This window comes from Cervus elaphus, chromosome 30 (genome assembly GCF_910594005.1).
Source record: "Cervus elaphus chromosome 30, mCerEla1.1, whole genome shotgun sequence".
Classification (NCBI taxonomy): domain Eukaryota; kingdom Metazoa; phylum Chordata; class Mammalia; order Artiodactyla; family Cervidae; genus Cervus; species Cervus elaphus.
The window spans coordinates 75,431,070-75,458,945 of record NC_057844.1 but is presented as its reverse complement, the minus strand read 5'-3'; the positions used below and the strand labels follow the sequence as shown (position 1 = coordinate 75,458,945).

General features: G+C 43.5%; 1 protein-coding gene across 1 annotated transcript in view; it reads right to left on the bottom strand.

Annotated features, from left to right (window-relative positions):
* Positions 1–27,510, bottom strand: part of UBAC2 (UBA domain containing 2) — a 164,144-nt gene extending 136,634 nt beyond the window's left edge. The window contains exons 1-2 of the mRNA XM_043891602.1: positions 27,337–27,510; positions 1,700–1,827 (exon numbers count right to left, since the gene is read on the bottom strand). Of these exons, the coding sequence (XP_043747537.1) occupies positions 1,700–1,827; positions 27,337–27,367 (159 nt within the window). The 5' untranslated portion in view covers positions 27,368–27,510. The remainder of the gene's footprint in view (positions 1–1,699; positions 1,828–27,336) is intronic.
* Between the last annotated feature and the right edge of the window lie 366 nt (positions 27,511–27,876).

Here is a 27,876-nt window from a genome sequence, read left to right as displayed (position 1 = left end):
GAAATCACAACGGAAGCTCTATGATATTCTCACAGAAAGCAGTAGTATAGATAAATAACTCAGTCATAGGAACCTGGTGAAGCCCACCTGAGCAATGGCATTAATGACATCCTTATGAAGAAAAAGTGTCATGCTCAAGAATGGATTAACACACTTGCCAATGCAGGAGAGGTGGGTTCAATTACTAATCCAGGAAGAACCCACATGCCTTGAAACAACCAAGCCGGTGCAGCACAACTGCTGAGACTGCAAGTTGCAACGACTAAAGCCCCCTCGTCCTGGAGCCCCTGCTCCCCACCAGGAGAAGCCTGAAAGCTGCAGCTAGAGAGTAGCCCCCACTTACTGCAACTAGAGAAATGCCCCTAAAAAACAAATCAATGAAAAATTAAAAAATTTTTTTAAAAAAAGGATGGACTATCATGCTTAAAATGGCTAATCAAGAATTTAGCAAATAAAAGGTGGCAGATTATAACCATAATTTGCACTAACATTCTGTGACACTGTGATTTATAAATTAGAAATGGGGCTTCCCTGGTGGCTCAGCTGGTAAAGAACCCACATGCCAATGCAGGAGATGCAAGAGGCCAAAGTTCGGTCCCTGAGTCAGGAAGATCCTCTGGAGAAGGAAAGGGCAGCCCGCTCTCCAGGAGACTGGTGGGCTATAATACAGGCCATGGGGTCGCAAAGCGATGGGTAAGACTGAGCACGTGCGCACACACACACATACATTTAAAAATATATGTTTGGTCTTTGCCCCTGTTTCTAGCACACAACTCTTAAAGCCCTTGGAATTTCCAAAGTGAAGAAAGCCATCACGGTGTCTTTTGTCAGATTAATGACGTGACTTTTGGAAGCACCTAAGAATGGGGACTGGCTTCCAGGAAACCAAACCTGTGATTAGCAGGTTGGAACCTTCAGTCCCATGCCCTGACCTCAGGGAGGCAGAGGAGCTAGAAGGTGGGTCAACTAACAGACGACCTGTGATGTAATCAATCCTGCCTGTATAATGCCCTGGAGGAGAGCATGGCAACCCACTCCAGTATTCTTGCCTGGAGAATCCCCATGGACAGAGGAGCCTGGCGGGCTGCCGTCCATGGGGTCGCAAGGAGTCAGACGTGACTGATGCAACTTAGCACACCTGCACAACTGTGTAATAAATCTCCATAAAACCCTTAAAAGGACAGGCCTCTGAGAGCTTCCCGGGTGATGAACACGTAGAGATTTGGGGAGAGTGGGGCAAAAATCCAAGAGAAATTTCCTATTGGTTTAACCTCCACCGTAAAAGAAATTCACAGACTCACAATCTGCTAGAGCTGAGAGAGCTTAGCACATCTAACAGACGCTCAAACTGAGGCAAGTTTCTGCAAATGTTAAGTATGCAAACTAATCATACCAACAAAACAGACTTAACACTGTTTAAATCTCTTGAAATTAAAAATCACATTTCCATAGTAAAAGGTGAAGTTGAAAAGAAATGTGCAAAAGGAAACTGGAAATACTGCAACTGCTTCATTATAATCTGCTTTGCTGAAATTATCAATAAATACAACTGGAAAAGTGACTTGTTAACAGGACAGTAATAATACATATTTCTTACAAACTGAGAGGCTATGAGACACTGAGACCGGCAGAAAGGAGGGCAAATCGGAGACAAGAGGCTTGCTTCCTCCTCTCCCGGGGCCAGTGGAGCGGCGCTCACCTGCAAGTCGTCCTTGACAGCCTGGAGGTCGTACACGAAGAACCTCTGAGAGTGCGGCAGGACGAGGGCCAGCAGGAGGGACAGGGCGCTGGGGACCAGTAGAAGGCTCTTGGACACAGGTGCCTTGTCTGGGGGAAAACAACACGGCTTTCAGAATAACCATCCCTAAGATTCTAGAGACCATGAGAGTTGAAAAGTAAAAGAATTCACTTCTTTTGAATTAGAATGAAGACAAAGTTCTCATGCTCTGGAATTTAATTCTTATTAACATATATTTTCAAAATATCATCCTGCAGAGGTAAGTGATCAAAGGGCGCTGGGAAACGCGTGGAATCTGCTGACGGGTGCTTCGTTGCCATCTGGTTTTTATATGAAACCAAACCAAGTTTACTTTCATAGACTACCTTTCAGAAAAGCACCCAGTGAAGTGTAAAGAAACAGAGAAGTATGCTTTCTAACAAACTGACCAGTCAGCTCTTGAGTGTGACTGGGATTCAGGTACATAAACATTTATTTTAAGAAATTTAAGTTGCTCAGTTGTGTCCGGTTCTGCAACCCATGGACTGCAGCCCACACGGCTCCTCTGTCCATGGGGATTCTCCAGGCACCAATACTGGAGTGGGGTGCCATTCCCTTCTCCAGGGGATCTTCCTGACCTAGGAATCAAACCCAGTCTCCTGCATTGTAGGTGGATTCTTTACCATCTGAGCCACCAGGGAAATTTAAGAAGCGGTTAAAAGTGCTAACATGGTGACTGCGGTGGCCTGCTGAGATTTTCCACAATGGGCACCCCCGGAGCCTTGTGTGCATCTCACGCAGCCTTCAAATGACAGCTCAGTTTCCACTTCCTTCCAGTCAGTCTCTCCCATTTTAGCGTGGGGGGGGCTTTTCCCCCACCCCGCACCCCTGTCTCCAGGTACTACTTTACCAGTCAGGGTCTGGAACTTGCTTTGCCTTCCTGACTACATTAAAGATTCCCAAGTAAGAATCTTTAATATGATTCTCTTCTATATGCTTCTGAATGCTGGCTATAAAGCCTAGCACAGCTCCTTGAGAGAATGAAATATCCAGATTATCAACATTCAAAACCACAGGAAAGGGTCATCAAAAGGGACATTCTCAGATCACATGAGGCACACTTCAATGGTATTCATAATAAATTCCCTGGGAATGAATCCACTGGTCACGGTTGGTGGTGTGGTTACTGCACTTGTTTACGTATATAAAAATAGCCCAACTATTTCCTCTCTGGTCAGGTCTCACCAACAGCTAAACTCAAACCACGGGTAAAGTCACTGCATACCTGCCGCCACCACCAAGATGCAATCAAGGCTCCAGGGAATCTAAAAGCTAACAGAGCTCCCCAGCCCCCAGAAAACGGAGCCCCACTGCCCAGGAACTCAACGTACAGGGAAGCACTACAGCTGGGAGCCTGACCAATTCTATCGAGAGCTATTTCAACTGCAGCTGTCCTCACCTGTGAAATGAAGAGAAGAGAAACTCCCTCAGAAGTCCTATGAGAAGTAAACGAACTAAAGAATGAACGCAGGGAAAACTGCTCCAACCATTGCAATCACCACCCCAGGTGATGACTGCGGCAAGCTCCTCCCTCATCATTCAGACAGAACTGAGGATCGAGCATGGGTGATACAGGTGCACCTTGAAGGCTTCCTTCTTGACCCTGGACTTCACCTATGCTTGTGAAATGGGCCCCACCGTTTATTCCTGCCTCTTCCTTGCAGCCTGTAAGGAACCACTGTAGGTTCATGGTCTCAGACCTCAAACGGACACATCCACTGAGCAGCAACACTACTGCTTTTCTCCAGTAACCTTCCTGCTCCACACTCGCGGTGGCTTACATGTCACCGTATGAATAAATGGACCGTCTGCTTTGGTGTCCTCGTCCATATCTCTACAATGAACAAGCTCCTGCTGCTGGGGACCATGAATCACCCCGAGGCCCTGGGATACAGTAGCAGATGATGGACAAAGCTCCTCCCCTTGTGGTGCTTACACTCTAGACAACGGAGAAAAGAAAATACACAAAGTGAGGTAAATACGTACCATGACAGAGAGAAATAAATGCTACGGGAAAATTAAGCAAGGTAAAGAGCAAGGCTGTGTGACCTACCATGGACTTCCTGCTCTCTTTCCAGGTAAGAAACAGGACTGCTGCCCACCCACACCTGCCCCTGGCTGAAGGGGTACCTGGCGATGTGACCTGCTTTGGCCAACTCAACATGATAGATGTCACTCCCAGGCAAATACCGGACAGCCAGTGACTGTCCTTAACCTGGGCCAGTGCTCAAGATGGAGGCTAGGCTGTGAGCTGGATCCCAGCATGGAAGACAGAGTGGAACAGGTCCTCCTGGGTGACTCACAACAGAGGGAGGCCATCAGTGAGAAACAAAGCTTGTCGTTTCAGACTCCTGAAGTTTTTAAAGCTGTTGGCTGCTGCAGCCTAACTAACTAGCCTGCCCTGGTGTCGGGGGGAACACAGTGCTGGTGGGGAAAGAAGAGGGTGCTTAGAAGGCCCTTCTGACAACGTGAGATGTGAGCAGATGCCTGGGGATGTGGGCCCAGCAAGGGCCTGGGGAGCAGCGTTTCTGGCAGAGGGAAGAGCAAGTCCAAGGGCTGTGAGACAGAAACACACTCCATATGATGAAGTAAGGCTGCCAGGATGGCCAAGAGCAGAATGTGCGCAGAGCAGACAGGCAGGATATAAGGTCAGAGAAGTTGAGGAGCAAACAGTGGAGAGTCCTTAGAGGCCACAAAGACTTTACCCTTTCCTCGGAGAGTGACAGGATGCTCTGGGGGAGGCTAAGGAGATGATAACATGATCACGTGTGTTCTCAAAAGATCGCTCTGGCTGCTAAACTGAGATGAGATTATAGGAAGGCAAGTGGACAAGAAGCGAGACCAGTCGGAGGTCACCATGATAATCCTGACAAGAGATGATCATAGCCTGGACCAGGGTGATTTGGGTTGGGGTGGTGAAAGTGGTCAGTACTGGTATATGTTTTGAAGGTGAGAGTGGTCAGAACTGGAGTATGTTTTGAAGGTACAGCAAGCAGGATTTGCTGGTTAACGGGGTATAAAGCATGGGCAAATGGAGAAATCAAAGACGCCGCCAAAGTTTTGTTGTGAGCAGTAGAACTGTTGCCAGTTCCTAGGCTGGGAAATTCTGTCACCTTCACCCTTACCTTGCCTACAAGATCTTCACCCATCTTGCAAGAGTGTTCTCTAAGCCCACTTCCACCTCCACCTACCAAGGCTCTATCCTCTCCACCAGTGCCACTCAAAGTCACCAGTCCACAAGTTGTTACCAGTCCACAGTGAGAACAGAGTGTAAACCAACACACTATGTCCTTCAGGTAGGAAGTCCTACTATGAAAAATATATTTGTACTGAACACGCACTCTGCTCAAATGTCATCTTATCTGCGGCTACCCCATGTGATTCTGTATCTCCTTTGTTTTAGTGTATTTTTTCATAGCACTTATCAACAAGTGACTTATTAAATAGTGATTCCTCAAATCTATGATTCAAACTGACTGTAAGATACACTGTTATTTTAGGTGTTATTAAAAAAGAAATAGTGTCAAATATAATTCAAAGATGGCACCAGTTGTTAAAAAAACAACCCAAGACTAGAAACACTAAAATGTGAGAAAAATTACAATTTGGAATCAAGAAATACATTTCTTTGGGTACTGCCCATCTCCCCATCCTCAGTCCCCACTAGAATATAAGTTTATTTTTTTAAATTAATTTATTTATTTTAATTGGGGGCTAATTACTTTACAACATTGTAGTGGTTTTTGCCATACATTGACATAATCAGCCATGGGTGTACATGTGTTCCCCATCCTGAACCCCCCTCCCACCTCAAATATAAGCTTCTTGAAGGCAGAAATTTTGTCTATATGTTCACTGCTGCAGTATCCCTCACGCCTATAGCAGGATCAGGTCCATAAAGGCAGTCAACACATGTTCGTGTGTTGAAGGGTGACTGATGTATAAGAGACACTCACTAAATACCAGTGAAAGCAACCTAACATCCATGATGGATAAGTGGATAAATAAAATGCAGTATATCCATATAATGGAATATAATCAATTATATTCTGTCTTTAAAAGGAAGGAAATCCTCACTTGCTACAACATAGATAAACGTTTTGGACATTATGCTGAAAGAAATAAGTCACACACAAAATGATAAGTACACACAAAATGATAAGTATGATTCCACTTATATGAGGTATCTAAGTAGTCAAATTCAGAGACAGGAAGCAGAATAGTGGTTTCAAGGGCCTGGGGGGAGGGAAGAATAGGGAGCTGTTTAATGGGTATAGAGTTTCAGTTTTGCAAGATGAAAAGAGTTCTAGAGATAAATGCACAACAATGTGAATGTACTTAATGCCACAGAACCATACACCAAAAAATGGTTAAAATGGCAAATTTTATGTTATGTATGTTTTACCACAATTAAAAATAAAGACTGAAAATAAATAAATTATTTACTGACTTAATAACTGAACCTATTTTTACAACCATTTTCATTCTGTCTAGGACTAAACCACTAAAAATACAGATCCGAGTACTTAAATTAGAGAACTGTTAAGCCCTCCTCTTAAGGTGAGCAAAAATGAGGTCCCAAAAAACCAATGAGGAAAGCTACAAGATAATATACAATTGTCCAGGAAGTCCTCAATCACAGGGAAAGTATACAATATTACTGTATACAGCAAGATTTACTGATCAATTCAAGACCTGTGCATTTCACCATATGAAGTTTACAATAAGAAAGAAAAAAAAGAGCTTGAAACATGATCAAATTCTAGTTAACAACATGTACACTTAAGTGTTTAGAAATATGTGACTACAACTTATTTTGAAATCATCAAAAAAATAAGACAAATTGATGAAACAGAGAACAGATATTTAATAGAACAAATGTGCAAAATGTTAACTGCAGAATCTAAGTGCTAGGTATATGGTGTTTATTACAACCATTCTTCAACTTTTCAGCACGTTTGAAATTTTTCATAACACGGAGGGGGGTACACAGTGAATCACAGAATTTGAGAGCTGAGAAAACACTTGAAAATACATTAAGCAAAAACTTAGAGAAACAGATAAATCCACAATTACAGTAGGAATCTTCAGCATTCCTCTCTCTGCAGTCAGTGACACAAGCAGACAGAAAACCAGTGTCATGGACTGAAATGTCCACTGCCCTCCTCCAGATTCATGTGTTGAAGTTCTCACCACCAATTCCACTGTATTAAGAGAAAGCGTCTTTAAAGAGGTAATTTAAGGTTAAATGAGGTCATTAAGGTGGGGCCCTAATCCAATCTGTCCTTATAAGAGAAGGCAGAGGCGCCAGGGCTGCACACACACAGAGGAAAGACCGTGTGAACACACAGGGAGAAGACAGCCATCACAGGCCAAGGAGAAAGGCCTCGCCAACCCTCTCATCTTGGACTTCCAGCCTTCTGACCTGTGAGCAAATATATTTTGGTTGTTTAAGACACCCACACTGCAATATGCTATTATATCAATCAGTAAGAATATAGAAGACTTGAAAAACAGTATCAGTCAATGTGACCTGATTGACATTTATAGAATACCCCACCCAACAATAGAAAATTACACATTTTTTTTTTCAAATGCATATGGAACATTCCTCAAGGTAGACCAACCATATTCTGGGCCATAAAATACATCTCAATAAATTTAAAGAAATTAAAGTCATACAAAGTATGTTCCCTAACTACCACAAAATTAAAACTAGAAATCAACAACAGAAAGATGTATGGAAAATCTCCCAAATACAGTTGACCCTTGAACAACACAGATCTGAATTTCAAGGGTCCACCTATGTGATTTTTTTTTCAATAAATACATACTATAGCACTACATGATCCATGGCTGGCTGAATCGACAGATGTGGAACCATGGATATGAAGGACCGACTATAGACTTAAACCTGGATTTTCAACTTCATGGGGGTCAGTATTCCTAACTCCCATGTTGTTCAAGGGTCAACTGTACTTGAAAACTAAACAATATACTTCTAAATAATATCTGGGTCAAAGAGGGAGTCACAAGGGAAAATAGAATATATGTTAAATAGAATAAAAAAGCCAAAGTACAACCAAGCAAAATCTGTGAGCTGCAAACAAAGCAGTGCTTAGAAGGAAATTTGTAACATTAAATGGTTATACAGGAAGAGAAAAGATCTCAAATCATGACAAAGGCTACAAGTTTTAAAAATTAAACTAGAAAAAGACAAGCAAACTAAACCCTCACCAGGCATATGGAAAGAATTATGAGCAGAAATCAATGAAATAGAAAACCAAAATATAATAGAGAAAAAAAAATCAATGAAACTAAAAGCTAACTCTTTGACAAGATCAATAAAATGAATACACCTCTAGGAGGACTGACCAGGAAAAAAAAAGAGAAGTCACAATAACCAGCATTAGGAATAAAGGATCGGGGCATCACTACAGATGCCACAGACATTAAGAGTCTAATAAGGGGTTTACAGCATTGCAAAACACATTTAATGCACTGGAATGTACACTTTAAAATGGTTAGAGTGGTTAAATCTTATGTATGTACTTTTATCACAAACAATTTTTAAAGGATAATATGGGAATATCAGAAACAACATTTTGGCCACAAATTTGACAACTTAAGATAAAACAGGCAAATTCCTTGACAGATACAGTCTATCAAAGCTCACTCAAAAAGAAATGAGTAACTTGAACAGACCTATAGAAATGAAGAAACAATCCCCAGCTAAATGTCTTCCAACATAGAAAACTCCAGGCCTGACAGCTTCACTGATAAATGGTACCAATCATTTAAAGGAAAAAGAAAACTAACCCTACACAAACTGTTCCACCATGCAGAAAAGGAGAGAACCTTTACCAATTCATTTCATGAAGCCAATGCTACACTCATACCAAAAACAGACCAAGACATTAAAAGAAAACAACAAACCAATTATCTCTTAGAAACACAGATGCAAAATTTTCAACAAAATACTAGCAAATTGAATCCAGCTATACACGAAAAAGATAATAGTCACAACCAAGTGAAGTTTATACCAGGAATGCAAAGCAAATCAATGTAACACACGACAATAAAGAAAAATGTGCTGTGCAACTCTATTCACATGCTGTTCAATTATCTGCATATTCTATGATGCCAATTTTCGTCCACTCACGTGACAAAACTGGACACTCACTGCTGGGCAGTTAATGCAGGCTACTCCTGTGCTCTGATCTTACTACCGATACTATCCAGCATTTACGGATTACTCAGCAGTGCACAGTCCCATTCTCAGCACCTTATGTGAACAACCTTGTTCTTGAAGGCCCTACACCTCAGGGCCTTTACACCCGCTACTGCCTCTACTCAAAACGTTCTCCCCCTGTCCAGCCTGTTCTCATCACTCCAGTCCTCATCTCAGACAGCACCTCAGAGTGGCTTCCCCGAATGACTCTGTATTTCACTTCAGTCAGTCAGTCAGTTCAGTCGCTCAGTAGTGTCCAACTCTTTGCGACCCCATGGACTGCAGCACTGCATAGCAATTTTCACTATTTGAAATTCTTCTTTGAAAGTTTTACTTCTTTGTCGTCTCCCTCATCAGAATGTAAACTCCATGAAGACAGGATCCTATTTGTCTTGTTCACTGCTGTATTTCCATACCCAGGACAGTATCTGGCCAATAGGAGGGTTTTAGTACGTATTTGGTGAAGGACAGAATTATATGAGGTAGGTAGTACTCTCTCCAAATTTATAATAAGAGAAAATTGTGACTCAGAGTAAGTTACCAGTTCATTATCACAAATGATTTAGCCTGAGTTCCATTAAAGTAAAGGTAAGACAAAGACAAGCAGGAAGCTAGTTTATTTTGGAATGTGATTCCAAGGAGCAGGGGTGAAGGATATTGGAAATAAAACACAGAAGAGTCAATACAAATATTCATTATGAAGCTAGGCACCCCTGTGAGTGACAGATCATTCTGAGGAGCTACAGTCCAGAGCTGAGTCCCGCAGGATTTTCTAAGAAGCCTTGTGAATGTAGCACAGAAACATCACCCAGGGAAGAAACAGGAAAGCATTTTTATCCATCATCCCTCAGAAGTCTAGAGTGACCACAGAAAAGAAGGCCCATGGGAAAAACAGAGAAGTAAGTTTTACCAGATCAGACCAGCTTACACCAAACAAGAGTGTACAAATACATGGAGTAAGAGATGGGGCTGAACACACAGCGATGCTATTCAAGAAGTGGTGTCTGACCTGTTGGCCTGGGAGTGGCATGACCAGGTACAAATCCTGACAAATAAATAAATAAAACTGCTACAAATAAAACTGCTCCCTATGCTGGCTGGCCACAGAGCTCCATGGTCCAAAGAGATTGTCACCTGCATGGTGGGTTTTAACTGAAATAAAGACATGAAAAAGTAATAACAGAAATCAGTAAAAACAGAAAGTGGTACCCTATGTAACAAAAGTAAATGCAACTGTGAACGAAGATATAAAGAGATGGCAGTCTGGGAGGGTGCAACACAGAGTGGTGGGTACTTGAGTTCAGTCCAGTTCAGTCGCTCATGTCCGACTCTTTGCGACCCCCTGGACTGCAGCACACAAGGCCTCCCAGTCCATCACCAACTCCTGGAGTTTACTCAAACTCATGTCCACTGAGTCTGTGATGCCATCCAACCATCTCATCCTCTGTCGTCCCCTTCTCCTCCCGCCTTCAATCTTTCCCAGCATCAGGGTCTTTTCCAATGAGTCAGTTCTTCACATCAGGTGGCCAAAGTATTGGAGTTTCAGCTTTAGCATCAGTCCTTCCAATGAATATTCAGGACTGATTTCCTTTAGCATTGATTAGTTGGATCTCCTTGCTGTCCAAGAGATTCTCAGAGTCTTCTCCAACACCACAGTTCAAACACATCAATTCTTCGGCACTCAGCTTTCTTTACAGCCCAACTCTCACACCCATACATGACTACTGGAAACACCATAGCCTTGACTAGACGGACCTTTGTTGGCAAAGTAATATCTCTGCTTTTTAATATACTGTCTAGGTTGGTCATAACTTTTCTTCCAAGGAACAAGTGTCTTTTAATTTCGTGGCTGCAGTCACCATCTGCAGTGATTTTGGAGCCCAAAAAATAAAGTCTGTCACTGTTTCCATTGCTTCCCCGTCTATTTGCCATGAAGTGATGGGACCAGATGCCATGATCTCAGTTTTCTGAATGTTGAGTTTTAAGCCAACTTTTTACCCTCCTCTTTCACTTTCATCAAGAGACTCTGGTTCTTCTTCACTTTCTGCCATAAGGGTGGTGTCATCTGCCTATCTGAGGCTATTGATATTTCTCCCAGCAATCTTGATTCTAGCTTGTGCTTCATCCAGCCCAGCAAGTTTTTCATGATGTACTCTGCATATAAGTTAAATAAGCAAGGTGACAATATAGCCTTGATGTACTCCTTTCCCAATTTAAAACCAGTCTGTTGCTCCATGTCCAGTTCTAACTGTTGCTCCCTGACCTTATTAAATGCCAAACAGATCAAAGGTTTTAAAAATATATATAAGGTCTCTGATTTAAAAAAAAAAAATCTACATCTAGGAATTTAGCCTAAAGTAATTACCATGGATATACAAAAAGATTTTTGCTATAAACACACTTATCACAGCATTGTTTATAACAGTGAAAAAAACTAGAAACATGACTATCCAATAGGAAAATAAACTGTCCTATCCATAAAATGGAATCATATCCAATTTTAAGAACTAGGTTATAGAAAAATATTTCATGCTTTGGAGAATGTTCCTAAGTAGTAAGTGCAAAATATTTCTAGTAGCATTATTATATAACACTTAAAAAAAAAATAGTTCATAGATGGGCTTTTTTTTTAAGCATCTGTCAAAGTATTAACAGTGGTAATCTCTGAGTGATCTGTTCATGGGAGGTTTTAATTTTTTACGAAAATATTTTAAGAATTAGAAAAAATAATTTTGGTTTAGCTAGTTATTAATTCAGTAAAAAGTGTCATTAAATCCTTATGCAGCAAGACAAGGCAAATCGCTAGCAATCTGCTGGCCCCTCTGTTAGCGGAACCAGGATGTGGTTCATACATGAAGAACCCAAGCAGGGATCAAATGGAAGGTTAGAAACAAGTCACTTCTTTGCAATGGGTCCTTCCACTTTTGAAAATAGGGATGTTACAAATTTTGAGAATGAGAAGCAATACATTAATCTAAAAATAAAAATACAAAGCATCTATGGTAAAGACAACATAAAACACCAAAGTTTAGGGTGTTTCCTCTTGGGTCACTCAATCTTTGGCATGACTGAGGTACACAGCCATCTCTCCGTGGCAATGAATAGCATCAGGCTATGGTGACTGCGTATTGTCCTAAAATAATTATTACAGTACATGTGGAGTACTTTATGCCAAGCACTGTGCTAAAAAAAGCACGCAGTGAATGCTTACAGTACCTGAGGCAATAATTACTTATCTGAATGTTTTAGGTAAAAAATAGGTTAAAAAACATTAAATAACTTCCTCAAGGTCATAGCTAGTTAGCAGAGGGGCTTAGATCTGAACTTGCTCTGCCTGACTCCAAAGAAAAGGTTTTCTAATATAAAACAAGAAAATCTGATATCTTTGTGTCATAGTCCATGGTCCAAGGGATTTTCACTATTACTATTTTTAATACTTCACCTGTACATTTTCGGTTCCTCCGAAAGTTAAACATAGAATTACCATGGTGTCCAGGTGTTAGTCACTCAGTCATGCCCAACTCTGTGACCTCATGGACTATAGGTCACCCAGCTTCTCTGTCCATGGGGTTCTCCAGGCAAGAATACTGGAGTGCGTAGCCATATGACCCAACAACTCATCCCCTAGTTATATACTTAACAGGACTGAAAAGATATTCAAACAAAAACCTGAATGTTCATCATAGCATGCCCTAAGAGCCAAAAAAGTGGAAAGAACCCAAATGTTTATCAACAGATGAATAAACAAAATGAAGTACATCCATAAAACAGACCATTACTCAGTCATTAAAGGACACATGCTACTGACAGAGGCTACAATATAGCAGAATCTTGAAAACATCATGCTTAGTGAAAGCAGCCAGAAACAAAAAGCCATACATGATGATTCCATACACATGAGGGGCCCAGAATTAAAAAATTCAGAGACAGAAAGCAGATCAAAGTGGATTATGCAGGGTAGGTGGAATGCGAGGGGCTGCTTAGTGGAAGATGCGCTTCTTCAGGGGGTGACAGAAATGGTCCGAAATTAGAGATTGGTGACCACTGCACACCAGTGTAAATGGGCCGGAAGCAAACAGTGGTACACCTTCAAATGGTTAAAATGGTGAGTTTTATGTTCTGTGAATCCTACCTCAGTAAAAATATGCATCTTTCAGGTACTGAAGACACTAACCGCAGGTCTTGCAAAGCACAGCCATGTGGGCTGTTACAGAGCATCGTAGCTGAGGAGCGCGGCAGGGGGTGGGGATGAGGGGAACCAAGGCAGCAACCCTGCCCGCTCCCACAAGTCACCGAGTCACAGCACACTCGCCAAAAGCCCCGGTGTGGTTCGCACCCCTGGTTGGAGGGGCCGCCATATCCTACCAGATTGGTTTTCCTATTTCTGACGACTTAACTATTCGGTAAACTTCTCAGGGGTCCCACAAGAATGGGGTGACTTGGTGTTTTATGAAGTCACTTAAACTTTTTCATCAAAAAGGGGTTATGCTAATATGTGGAAGTCTGCAAAAAGGCAGAAACCTGTGCCTCTGGGAGGGATGCCTCCGGTATCCACCTTGTTTTACTCTTCAGGACTGTGAGTCTCCTGGAAGGAAACCTGATAAAAATATACCCTCAGTGACCCAGGGGAGGACAGCGAGTGCCTTCTGGTGACCGTCCCCACAAAGACATCCATAAAACTGGTCTATTGGGGGAGGGGGCGGTGCGGGAGACACAAACAAAACACATATCTGCAAGTAGAGAAACCTAAGTCTGATTTTCAAGTTTGATGATCCAAGGAACCTCTTCCACTTCTGTCTGGTGGGAAAGTCTATGACTCATGTCAATGTATGGCAAAAACCACTACAATATTATAAATTAATTAGCCTCCAATTAAAATAAATTAATTTAAAAAAAATAGAGAACCAAGCAGAAAGTCTTTTAAAGTCTGGACTTGTACACACACCCTTTTAGCACCTAATCCATTTGTGTGTAGAGATACTACTGAACATCTTTAACCACTGGTGCTGAGACTGGCAGATCGGTAGCAACACAAAACACCCACTTAAACTCTATAAACACTAAAATGAATTCTAAGTGGATTCAAAAATTGGATAAAAGCAATGAAACCAAAAAGATAGCTCCAGACAAAATTCCAGTTCAAGATGACAGACTCCGATACCTGTCCACTTTTCCTCCCTTCCAAAGTCACACTGAAACAAGAGGGCCCTCAGAACACAAGAGAAACATCTCCTTTCAAAGATGTCCAAGAAACAATCAATAAAGACCAAGACCCGGGGAGGAACAACGTGCAAACAGAATTATCCGTCAGAATAATCTAGAGTATTCCTCAAACTTCAATCATTTCCATTTTGGCACCACAAGTTTTGCTATATCCCAGTGCTACCTACCCTGTTATTTAACACTTCAACTCACCTTACTCTGATTTAGTTAAATAAATGTATTTTAAAAGAAACTTTACATCACTACAATAATTGCAAAATGAGTGTCACACTGTCATCAGTAGGTGGTAACTATAAAAATGAACACCCTTTATGAAATTCTAACACTGCTACTGACAGAAAGATGGGGGCCTGCCTCTTGTTCTCTAGGTGACAGCAGGAAGCAGGCTGCTAATAGTAAGGCAGTTCAGACTAGCACCTGACTGAGACTTTCTCTCTGTTACAATCAAAAGGAGAAAGAACTGACAAGGGAATTATTATCTCACGTTTGTCTCAATGGCCCTTGGTGTGGAGCCCACATCCTGTGTAAAACCATCCCCATATAAATGGCACACACGCCTGCCTTGCCGTGACAGGTGGGCGGCCCTTCCACAAAACCCCACCCCCAGGCACACTCACATTTTCTCACACACACCCATTCATCTGGTGTTTTTCTCCCCAGCAGGAGAAACGGCTTGGCCCCCAGAATAAAATTCAAGAAATGCTCTCTGAAGAAAGTGGTGATGTATTTGGGAGGACGCTGAGAGTCTGAGGGCTGAGAAGGACTCGAACAGAGCGCGGGTGTCTTCAGACTCCCCCAGGAGATGCCAGCCTGGGGAACACAGATCAGTGGGAGGGGGTGGGTGCTAAGAGGAAGGGCAGCCTTACTCAGAGTGAGAGTTACACAGAGCTGAGGCCCCCAGCCAGCCAGCAGTTGGGGATTTCCTCCTGCTCCCCACCTCTGCACCCCAGCTGGAAGGCAGCCTCGTCACAAGCTCTGCACACCTGAACAGGGCCTGCAGGCAGCCCTGCTGCAGAGGTATGGGCCTCCTGGGGACAAAGACCAACCCACAAATAAAGAGGAAGTCCACACCAGCTACTTAGGAGTCCAGGCTCTCACTATGCACACGAATGGCCAAGTGAGCACCTGGAAAGTTCACCCTGTGTCCTCTGCACCAAAACATTTACTGTAGGATGTAGGCCAGCGGGGAGAAAAACAGAAGACTTTCAAGAAGAAAATGATGCAAGGGTCAAGAAGCAGCAGTAGCTGAGGGTGAAATTAAGTAGTGAAGAAATATCAAAAGAAATTAAGAGACTCCCTGAAGTAGCACTGGTTTTATGACCCAGGGCTCTGTTTTCTTCTACGACTCCAGTCGTAGTTAATAAATTTAACAAAGAGTTCAATTTCCTTGTTGCAGGGTCCATAAGCCTGGAAGTACTAACTTGCATCATCAACCTTTAAAAACCAACTAATACTGTACTCTTTCCACTGTTTCATGCTACATTCAAGGGACTAAGGTGACATACGCATTGGAAAATGTCTGAGAACAGTGGCAATGTAACATAAAAATCTTATGAAAAATATCCAGGAAAGGGAATCATGATTTACATAAGCAGTGCAGGGGGTCGCAAAGAGTTGGACATGACTGAGCAACTGAACAACAATAAAAATAACAATAATTTTCATTTATAATTTAAATGAGGGTTAAAATTTAAGCAATGTACAGTATGTGACGATAGGTAATAATACTGTACTGTATACTTGAAACTGGCTAGTAGATCTTGAATGTTTCCACACACACAAAAAAGATGACTGTGAGGTGGATATGTTAATTACCTCGACCACAGTAATCAGCTCACCATGTATGCATATGACAAAACATCACACACAACATAAACATATAAAATTTTTGTCAATTATATCTCAATAAAGCTAGAAAAAATAAACTGAACAATTTTGGGTTTAAAATTTTTAATTTTTAAATTAAAATTTTAATGCTTAAAAGCAGCCCCACACAGCACCAGTGTGTTCCACAAAGCACACTTCAAAAACACTGGAGTCAATCATTATTTATGATGTTCTTTGTCAGGTTGTACTTATTAAAATTCCATAGAAATGCATTTTTAAAGTAGCTTGATTTAAGGTAGGTTCCGCCTTCATGACTTAAACTGATACTGCCATAAGCTGAGAATGGAAAAAGGTGGAAAAGGCAGATAATGTGCTAAGTCACTTTAGTCGTGTCTGACTCTTTGCAGCCCTATGGACTATGGCCTGCCAGGCTCCTCTGTTCCATGGGATTCTCCAGGCAGAATACTGGAGAGGGCTGCCATGCCCTCCTCCAGGGGATCTTCCCGACCCAGAGACTGAACTCATGTCTCCTGGGTCTCCTGCACTGCAGGCTGATTCTTTACTGCTGAGCCACCGGGGAAGCCCAAGGTAGACAATGTGCTTAGTCGCTCAGTCGTGTCTGACTCTTTGCACCCCATGGACTGTAGCCCACCAGACTTCTCGGTCCATGGGGATTCTCCAGGCAAGAATACTGGAGTGGGTTGCCATTCTCTAATTAGGGTTTTTTGTGTTTTTTTTTGTAGGAGCTAATATACTATGGCTGTTTTTATTTGCATAGTGTTCTTTTTACTTTCTCTTTATTAGTCAAGTTATTAATCAAAAAAGAGAAGGGAAAAAGAACACTATGCAAATAAAAACAACCGTAGTATACTAGTTCCTACAAGAAAAAAAAATCCTAATTAGGACATAAAACATCTCTAGTGAAAGCAGAACTGGATTTTGGTTCTGCTCAGGAAGAAAGGGGGAGACTCTTGGACTGAAAGCCAACAAAAGGAACATGGTGGACCCAAGAGAAAGGAGCTGCAGCAGACACAAGGGGAGGAATGAAAAGCAACCTGCTAGGACCGAGTGAGTTTTCAGTGGCCAAGAAATAAGCCCCACTGCTGAGCAGAGCTGCTGTATTCGTCACGATCCTATGAACAGGGTCAAGTGGTCAAGAGAGAGAAATGTAAATAAACTTGAGTCTGAGCAGTAGTAGTGTGCATTAGTTCACAACACACAACATGAAGCCAGACAGGATTCCAATTCTAGCCCTGTTCCTCACCAGCTATGATCCTGGGCAAGTTACTTAAATACCTGCACCTCACTTTCCTCATCTGCAAACTGCGGGGAGTAATTCAGAATAGTACTTCACGGGGTTGTTCTGAGAACTAACCAGCTGTTCAGATGGAGCCTAGTAATGTCACATAAGTGTTACACAGTAAAATTTACAGTGTGATATAAGTAAAACTGATAAGAACGCATACTTTATTAGTTGATTGAAAAATTACAGATATACGCAGAACTCTCATTTAAATGATGATTCTTTTTCCCAGGTGTTTTTCCTAAGGCTTAGAAGTTATATTACCACTGCTCCTAGTCAGAGACTAAATTCACATCAATTTAGTCTCTAACGTGGCATGACATAGTGAAAAAAAATGCTGGCTTTGGAGGCAAGCAAACCTGAGCTCAAGTCCTAGCTCTTCCACATAATTTGGACAAATTACACTCTGAGACTCAACATACTCATTTGCAGAAAAAATAGAGTAACAATACCTAGAGCTACTGTGAAAATTAAAAGTGATAACTTAAGTAAACCAATCTCTTCTCCCTTAAAATTTCTGGTAAAGTTATAGGTACCATCCCGTGGGGCTAGAATTTGACAGTATCAAAAGTTAAAATACTCTTTATTTAGTCTTCTTTTATTTCTAGGAATATTTGAAAATGAAGATGCTCTCAGCATTACTGTAATGGAAAAAAAAAAAAAATGGAGGGAAGCACCAACCTAACTGTGAGAGTAGTATACTAAGAAAATGCTTATGACAAAGGAGAAAACAGCAGAATACACACACAGTCATTATGACTGCATTTTTAGAGTGTTGCATGAAATAAAAGCAAGTTAGAAAATAGTATTCAAGTGTGATAAACTTATTTTTAATTATTAATTTGGATATTCATTTTTGCAATGGAAAAAGTATAAACACCAAGATGTTAATAAATGGTGTTTTTATTTCTTCTCACTACTTTTCCATATTTCAGAATTTTCTTTGGTGAACATGTATTCATTGTACAATAACAAAATCAGTTCATTTAAAACAAGAACATAAATGACAGAGGGGAAAAGATTAAGAAAATTAACTGAAATGCTAACTGTGGTTTTTCTCTATCTTGCAAGCTTTCTATAATGTGGTTAATCTTACTTTAGATTGAAAAGAAAAACATTGTTTTTAAAAGCACCCTCGCTCAGGTTTGCCCTTTCCTACTTAATATGTCTTTCCTTCTCAATCAAAATTCTTGAATAAAGAGTATTATATTTCTCAAGAGTTTCAAAAAATACACTCCCTCAAAACTTAAGAAATCTGGGAAGCAGCTTATCCCCAAGAATCATGCATTAAAAGCAACTGGTTCAGGGGTCTGGGCAAACCAGGCCTGCTGAGTTAATCCCTTACTGCAACAAGGAATAAAATCAGAACACAAATACACAAAGTCACCTCTAAAGAGGCCAGCGAAGTGATCCTTGGTCCTTGAAAACAGAAACCTAACTAAAACAAGATGGCAAAATTGCAGGTTCCACTGAGGTACCGAAATACTAATATAAGAGTAGCTGAATACCAAAGGAAGACTCAACAACCAAAATGCAGATTTTACAAAGAAACAGCACCAAGAGAGTCCTCTCAGTCAGATCATGAGTTTAAAGAGCAGAAGGGTGAGAGTTCTCTGCTCTGGAGAGAGGATGTCATGAGGATGATGAGTGGAGTGAACCACCCCACTGTGCATACACATCCACGCCCTCGCGTCAAGCCGAGCAAGGGGTGAGCTGAATACGTGAGCCCTGATAGGAGGTGGGGGGTACAGTGGGTTTCTGGAAAGCAGAAGGAGGAGAAGCCATGTTGATCAATGAGATAAAAAATGCACAACCAGGACAAAGAATCAGCAATTCCAGCAAAGCAGAGGTGGATCACAAGCCAGAGGCGTCATCTTTGTTTCAGTCCAACAGTGCCCTCAAGCAAGCCAAACAGGCCTTAGAAGGAAGAAACTGTAGATGGACCTAAGTTTCAAGAAGCTAACGAAAAGTCACCAAATGAGGACCACCAGCCTAACAATACATCCCCCAGGTCAGGGGAGCAACCTGCATGAGTGCCTCCCCAGACACCCTAAGAACCTACAGTACAGAATCAGCTTAAACCACTGGCCAGGCTCAGAGAGAAGCATAGGAACACTCCGAGCTTCTCACCATTCCTTCTTCCTCCCACTCTGCCCCATCTAGAAACCAGGAAGGAGAAACTGGAAATTTCAGGGTTGGATGGGACACAAAAGGTCAGAAGCCAGTTACATCACTTTCTCTGACAAGTGGTTACCAACTACAAATCTCAACTGGGAGAAACAGGGAGAAAAAGTCTTAAATTCGAATCAAGGCCGAATGAACTGAACTAGGTACTTTCAACCTCTAAAGAGGGAGAAAATCTTAACTGGGATAAAGAGGGAGAAAAAGTCTTACCTTTGAATGAAGGCTGAATACATTGAACTGGGTACTTTCAATCTCTAAACTGAGCTTACGTTTTGTGACTTCTGTTCCCTAAGGTTACTGCCACCTGAATGCACCTTTTGTCTTTCACTTACTACTGAATCCCAAGCTCCTAGAAGAAGAGCCGCTGAATCAATAACTTAGAGTGAATAAAAAGTCATAAGGCCTGAAGCCTTTTCATAAAGGCAAAAAGCTTTCCAAGATAAGTATATTTTAAAGAGATGGTGACCCCCTTCTGATGTCTATGTCAGAAGCTTTCTCTATCTCCTTTACACTTTAATAAAACTTTATTACACACACACACACACACACAAAAAAGAGATGGTGAGAGACAAAAATATTTACTTTGATCACCTCCCACAAGTTATGTATTCAACACATGGAGTACATACCTGAAGAAAGAATATATCAGAACATGGTATGGTCCTTCCTGGGAGCACCACCAAAACCACAGTGGGAAACTATGGAAGTGTCCGTGTCAGTGCGATGCTGGGGACAGAGTGCTCGGCTTATGAGGCAATATCCTAAAGCTGAAATGAGGGTGGGGTTTGTAGGCCCTGAATGACCCACTGGTCCTTACGGCTCACCCATCTCTAGAGTGAGAAGAATGTCCCTACCACAGGCTGGCACAACTGTACCTTGGATTCATCAGCTGCATTGGACTCGGTCTTCCTAACTAAGGTTTTGGATCAAGAAGAGTTTCACTCAAAGGAAACTTCCAGCTCAGGTGAGATTTCTCATTCTGATAAATTTATACTACTGGTTCCCAACTCAGGGCTATGTGTTTTAGTCAGCATGATATCTTTGGGTACTGACAACCATCCGAATCTCCAAAGGGCTAACTCCAGCTCTGTCTTCCTGAGACTCGCTCAGCTGTCCATCCCAACAATCCACTCTATTTCTACTCTCTACTTCTAGCTCATAGGCTTCCCTAGTGGCTCGTGATAAAGAATCCACCTGACAATGCAAGAGACCCAGGTTCCATCCCTGGTTGGAAAGATGCCCTGGAAAAGGAAATGGCAACCCACTCCAGTATTCTTGCCTGAAGAATCCCCATGGACCGTGGAGCCTGGTGGGCTATAGTCCCTGGGGTCACAAAGAGTCAGATATGGCTTAGCGACTAAGCAACAACCACCTCTAGTTCACTCCTTCGACATAAATAGGTTTCGGCCTTAATGATCCACTGAAACTGCTCATCTTAAAGTGACAATAACTTATAGCCAAATTCAGGAGCCCCTGAGGATGTGAAAGAAACTAAGCAGATGTGGTCAGAAGATGAGAGGAGAGAGTCAAAGAACAAGGAATTTTAGAAAGGTACAGACTACCAGGTATAAAATAAATAAGATAAAGATACAAGGAGGTAATGTACAGCACAGGGAATATGGCCAATATTTTATAATAACTCTGAATGGAAGGCAATCTATAAAAATTGCGAATCACTATGCTATACACCTGACACTAATATAAGATTGTAAATCAATGACACTTCTATTAAAAAAAAAAAATTGTAGGAAAAAGTGTTCATCAAGGCCAGTGTGAGAGAACATTCCCCTAAGACAAGGAGTGAGAGGCCCGTATGTGGACAAGGAAGTCTCCGGTCACTCACTCTCGGCGGTATGTGGGGGAGGGAAGCAGGTGCCGTGAACGCCAGGCCACAGCCGGTGACCATCAAAAAAAACCCAGCTGATTAACTGCAGAGCTTAAGAGTGAAGGGAAGTGAGAAAGGGAAAAAAGTGAAGACATCTTTCAAGAAGCTTGGTAGGGAAGAAGAAACAAAGTCGTTAGCAGTTGGGCAGGTACAGAACACAGTCAATGGATGGAATGGTTATGCTTCTGTATTTATAAGACTCCCAACAAGTCTCCAGTTAAAAATACTTCACCCCAAGACTATACTTTCAGGGATCATTTCCATAGGTTGTTCCTAGAGAAGTCTCTCTCTGTATGACACAGGGAACTCAAACCGGGGCTCTGTGACAACCTAGGGGGATGGGATGTGGTGGGAAGCGGAAGGGAGGCTCAGGAGGGAGGGGACACATGTCTACCTATGGCTGTTTCATGGTGATGTATGGCAGAAACCAACACAACACTGTAAACCAACCATCCTTTAATTAAAAATAAATAAAAAAGAAAAAAAAAACTTCACCCTATTTATTTACTATGCAAAACTCTAGCAGTTTACACATGATAAATGTTTTCATCTTCACAACCACCTGAAAAAAATAGGTAATAACATCTCCTTTCCACAGAATAGGGGTCTGAAATATCCTGGGGGTCTCTGAAGAGCCCAAAGGAGAAGGCACCAGCTTTAACTCATGCCGGAAGAGAGGAGGGAATGTCACTAGAAAAGGCTGTAGAGAATGACTTCTCCACTGGTCCAGTGTTTAAGACTCTAAGCTCCCAATGATTGAGCCACGGGTTCAATCCCATGTCGGGGAACGAGATCCCACATGCTGCAACTAAGACCCAATGCAGCCAAATAAATAATAAAAATAAGTTTTAAAAGAATGAGTTAAGAATAGACAAAGGGTGGGCCTCAATTAGAAGAATTCTTTTAGACTGGGGTAAACAAAAGAACTAAGTTCACATGCCTGACAAACCCTTATTCATCTCCCCAAAATCAGCTTGAACATCACCTACATTACGACATCTCCTCTAACACCTGCAGAATGGATACAAACAAGTTAGCGAGAAGATGTGCCCAGGTATGGCCATGGGTGCCAACACCCATGGCCCTTATATCTGGGATAGAGGAAGTGTGGGAACAGTCTTGATGATGAGACAACAGAATCCAAGAAATGTAACCGAGCAGTCGTGCTGAGGACTCAGCTCGCATGGGACACCACACATAAGGATGAGGCTGCGGTTTTGCCAGGAGAGACAGCAGGACAGGGGTCCCAGGTCACCAAGGGTCTCAACGGGAACGCAACTCGGGCAATCAACCGTGGTCTCCAGACTGGAAGTGGAAGATGCCAGAAATGGCCTGTAAACTGGAGACAAGGAGATCAGAAGTCTGGCCATCAGAGTCACCGTGAGAGAGTGTGAAGCTGCAGGAGTTTGTTTACAAAGAAAGCAGGCAAATCAAACTAGGTCGGGTGAAGATGGTTTCCTCCTAAAGAAACACCCATGTCTACCTACTCTTGTCTCCTCTCTCCACCGCGCCTTCCACACTGGACTGGAACTGTCTTCAGTTCTGTCCTCAGCCTTCCTGCTCTACTTCCTGCTCCCGGTGTCACCATTCACATCCAGGGCACAACCCCCACGTAATGGCCCGTGTCCGGCCAGCTCCCTCTCTGCAGATGGCCCTTGCATTATCTCCAACTGGACTTCCCAGGCCCTTAGACACTGAATGTCTTCCCCCAACTAAGCCCCTCCATTTCTACACGCCCTGCCTCAGTAAACAGGAACATGTATACCCAGTCACCTTCAACTCCTTTCTCTCTCCCAATCTCATGAGCTTTACTGACACGGCCTACCTGCCTACACATTTTTAGAATCCTCCTTCTCCCCGCTGTCCATTCCCATTGCTCCCACCTTCACCGAGGCCATCAACCTCTCCTGCTGGACTCTGGGCCCCTCCTGCTGGCCACCCTGTCGCCTTGACCTAAATCTGTCCCTTAGAATCTTCCCCCGGTTTTAAAAATTCAGATCTCTGATGGCCACATTGGCTCTTCTGAATGTGACTCTCTGGGGATGGGACCAGGAATCTGAAAACTCCGTGGCTGCTCTCGCAGCCAGGACACAGGCAGCGTATGGAAAACACTGCTTGCATCCCCAACAGGCTTCCATCTTGCCGCCCACAGCAGCGTGAAGCCTCCCCAACCAGAGCTTCAGAACTTCACCTTCTCCTGCTTCCTGAACTCGGCTCTACCATCCGCTCCTGTCTGTATTCCTAAGGAGGGGCAGCTGGCCACATTTTCTCTTCGGGTTCCATCCCCAGCCCTCGCCTCCCTGGCCTCTGAATGACGTCACTGCACACACCTCTGTGCAGGAAGTGCTCCCCTCAGCCATGATCAGCAATCATCACCTCATCACCTCCGGCCTCTCTGCCGGGCCCTGCTCAGGCTCTGGCCCCCACAGATGCCCTCTCCCCACTCACAGGCCCGACCAGCTCGCGCTCAAGCCGCAAGTCAGCTGAAGCGTCTCCCCACGATGGAAGTCTTAACAGCGACTCTCTCCTCCCGAGCCCACCCCCTGCCCGAAACCCTCAGCACCCAGTACAGATGCTGTCTCATTCCTTTTTGTCACCTTTTCTCCCACTAGACACTGAATTCCTTGAGGGTGGGATCTACACTTGGAATACATTAGACACGCAGTTAGTGTTGCTTAAATCCACGGTCAGTGAGTACACTGTGAAGTCATGGGAACGCTTACTAATAAATGTAAGAAATCATACATCTATTACTCAACGTGTAGTCGTCTCTAAGCAAGGCTCTAAAAGAGGCATGAAGACGAGTCCTATGCACGTTTATCCAGTCCTAATTACCCGACAGCAGTACAGTTTCCCAAAGACATGGTTGCAAATGCCTTTTGCTTGATTCATGGCCCTGGCAGCACTAGCTTTCTTCAACACCTGGAAAACGCCCTGCTCTGCCTGCTTGAGAGTCTCTGTGCTTGTGCATCCCCTTCTGCAAGATGCACACTGTTCAACAAAAACTCACCTGTTGGCTCCTTCACACCATTTCCATCACCTTCCCAAACGTCTTCTCTGACCATGACAGCTAAAGCAGCATCCTTCGCATTCTTCTGGAGTCCTGCTAAAGTCCTCTGTAACTGCAGCCTACGCCACTACCCTCGAATTTTCCTCATGACACTTACCACGATGTGAAATCACATAGTAACATACTTATTGGATGCTGGTCTGCTTCATCCTGTGTACCACTTTATCCTCTGTACACAAACAGTACTTGGCTTATGTAGGTAGACAACAGACACTTGCAGAATAAATAAATAAATGAGAGAGAGGAAAGCAAGTGTAATGTGAAAATACCATCATCTACTAGTCACAGAGGTGGGAAATATGCAGGTGGTAGGAAAGAGCCAGGATTTTTCCCTTAAAAAACATCCCTTGGGGCAGGGTTAGGCAAACATTCATCCTCAGGACACTTAGGATCAGAACTCTCATTTACCAAAGGGCACACGACTTATCTAAAGGAAATCACTTCCCTTTCAGTGGGGAGCCTTGCAAAGAAAAACCAGAGCAAGGAAAATTTCCCTGCCCAGACTTGTGAAAAGACCAGTCCAGAAAAAAATGGTGCCTAAACAACGTAAGCTCTGCAAACACTGGGACCAAGACTCGTGCAATGTCACGTCCCCAGAACCCAGCCAGAGTTGTCAATCCCCAGAAACCAACCCATAAGATTTGCTCAAAATGTTTGTTAAAGGAGCATATAAGACACGGACTTCTGAGGAATGGCCATTCCACCCATTTTTATGCTTCACCCATTTATTTCAGAAACAAGGCAAGACAGCTAAGAAGAAGCCTCGAGCCTAGGCCTCTCCCTGAGCTGCAGTTTGGCTCCTAGAAATCAATAGTTATCAACCATGTGCCACAAGTAATCATGTCTTACCTTCCCCAGAGTCACCTTATATCTAATTTGAATACACTTTGGCAACATAATAGCTAACAGAGCATAGTAACCAGTAACAGATTTTGCCTGCTATTTTAATTTTTTAATGTTTTTTGATTAGCAAGGATGGATAGCTCAAAATGACTTAAGAAAATAAACAAAACTAAAGAATTCTACTATTGATTGTGGTGCTAGAGAAGACTCTTGAGAATCCCTTGGACTGCAAGGAGATCAAATCAGTCAATCCTAAAAGAAATCAACCCTGAATATTCATTGGAAGGACTGATGCTGAAGCTGAAACACCAATACTTTGGCCACCTGATGCCAAGAGCCAACTCATTGGAAAAGACCCTGATGCTGGGAAAGACTGAGGGCAGGAGGAGAAGGGGACGACAGAAGATGAGATGGTTGGATGGCATGAATGGACATGAATCTGGGCAAACTCCGTGAGAGAGTGAAGGACAGGGAGGCCTGGGGTGCTGCAGTCCACTGGGTCCCAGAGTCAGACACGACTGACTGACTGAACAGTAACAACTGCTAATTTCCTATTCAGCAGTGTATGGCTCATAGTAGGATCCCAAGAAAAACACACCACCTTCTCAACTATCAGTTTCAACAGTCATGATGTTCTTTATCCAAAGGGTACTCTGAGGGAGATTAACTACCTAGTAGCTGTTATGGTACTCTGAGGCCAGTGCTTGAAAAATGCTATAAATCAAATCATGAAACAAGGGAAATCATAAATGTTAAGCCCACTTCAAAACCTGAGAAGCTGAGAAGAGAGGAAGATTTATAATTATGCCTGTCACCCTGACACTAACTTACTCCCAGACTAACATATCAACTTACTGACCAGGTATCTTAACACATCTTTTGTTACCAGAACATTTATTGACCAGAGATACATTAATATTCACTTATGTAACAAAACTGCTGACCACAGGTGTTAATTTCTGCAAAAATCCCCTGGTCAATAATATGATCTGTGTTCTTAAAAAGATTCCTACCTTTCACAACAGATCATGAACATTTGGAAATGTCAACTGCCTCTGTACTCGGTAAGATTAACTTCACACGTTTGGAGATAAGGAAGCATGAACAGTGACAAGCAATTGCAAAAACTGTATCTATTCAAACAGTTCGCTGTTGCTCTGTCAATGCCTAACCTCAATGCTGTTCACTTGACATACAGTCCACCTTACCAAGAGTCAATTAGGCCATTTCAGCGAGAAAAAGAAAGCTGTTTAAAAGGCTCTATATATTTCTCTACCCTCTATCTGTTGACACCCCACCGCTGATACGCCACTAAAATATAACAAACATCCAGCAGCAACGGCCCTGCTTGTGCTAAACTCCTTCCAAACTTCCTTTCACTTTCAAGTACTTTCAATCAGTTTTTGTTTGTCTAAATACTCCTAAGGGAGGCTGAGAGGGAGAAAAAAAAATCGAAGTAAAACTAAGGGGTCAGATTCTGAAGCCGAGGTTTGAAATTTGCATCTGAGGGAAGGCAGTTTGGATCCCTCGGTAGCCTAAAATGAATGGAGCAAGGTGAGTGGGAAGGGAGCAGGCTTCCAGCATCGCCTCCACCAGGACAGCCTCTGGTTTCTCCGCTGAGGGCAAGAAGCAGGGCCAGAACACCAGGGCAACCCAGCCCGAACCCTAACTGCCCAAGCCCACTCGGCGGCAGCCCCGGGAGCACCTGAGCATCGAACCTGGGGCTCACAGGTGGTGGGGGGCGGGGGGGAGCTGGAGGCGGGACTCAGTCCTCACTGGCCCCGCCAGGCTGGAACGGGGGCGGTGACCGCTGGCCCCCAAGGGGCAGGAACTACCAAGGCTCTGGCAACTGGGATGGAAGATCTGCCCCCTCACCACACACACAAAACCTCTCGCAACCCCCCAGAGTCCCTGCCGCCCCCAGTCTCCTCAGGGAGGTACCCAAGGGTGCCGTCTAGGGGACATAACTAGGATGGCGGCGGCCGGTACTCACAAAGCCCACTGGAGCCGGTGCTGGTGAACATGGTCCCGGCGCCGGACCCAGAGCCCCCGCGGGGGACAGGGGGAGGGGAAGCGGAGACTGAGGCGGGGGGGACTGTGGAGAAAACCCTGCGACCGCGCAGGCGCACTCCGGCCGGGGCGACGAATCCGGCAACTCGACTCCACACGAGGCCGCCAGAGAACAACGCATGCGCGGCTCGTCCGTTTGTTTTTTTTTTTTTCCAGCCCCCCCCCCCCCCCCCACTTCCTGCCGTGAAAGGGAAGTGCGTCCGAAGCGAAAGGGGTCCGCCTCTCCGGATTTTTCCGACGGCCGCGGAAGCCTTGGGAAAGGAGTGGGGATGGCGTGTGGGAGGAGCGGGTGTAACTCTTGGGAGCCCGCGCTAGTACTTTAGCGCCGCCCCTCACCCCGTGGAGTCACCAAAGCAACATATGCCTCAGGCATGCCGGCGCGGGGGACATTTCCTCTCGACCTCTAACACCTCTCCCCCCTGACGGGACGCCAGGCGCTTTGGGCGCGTGCTCAGTTCTTTCT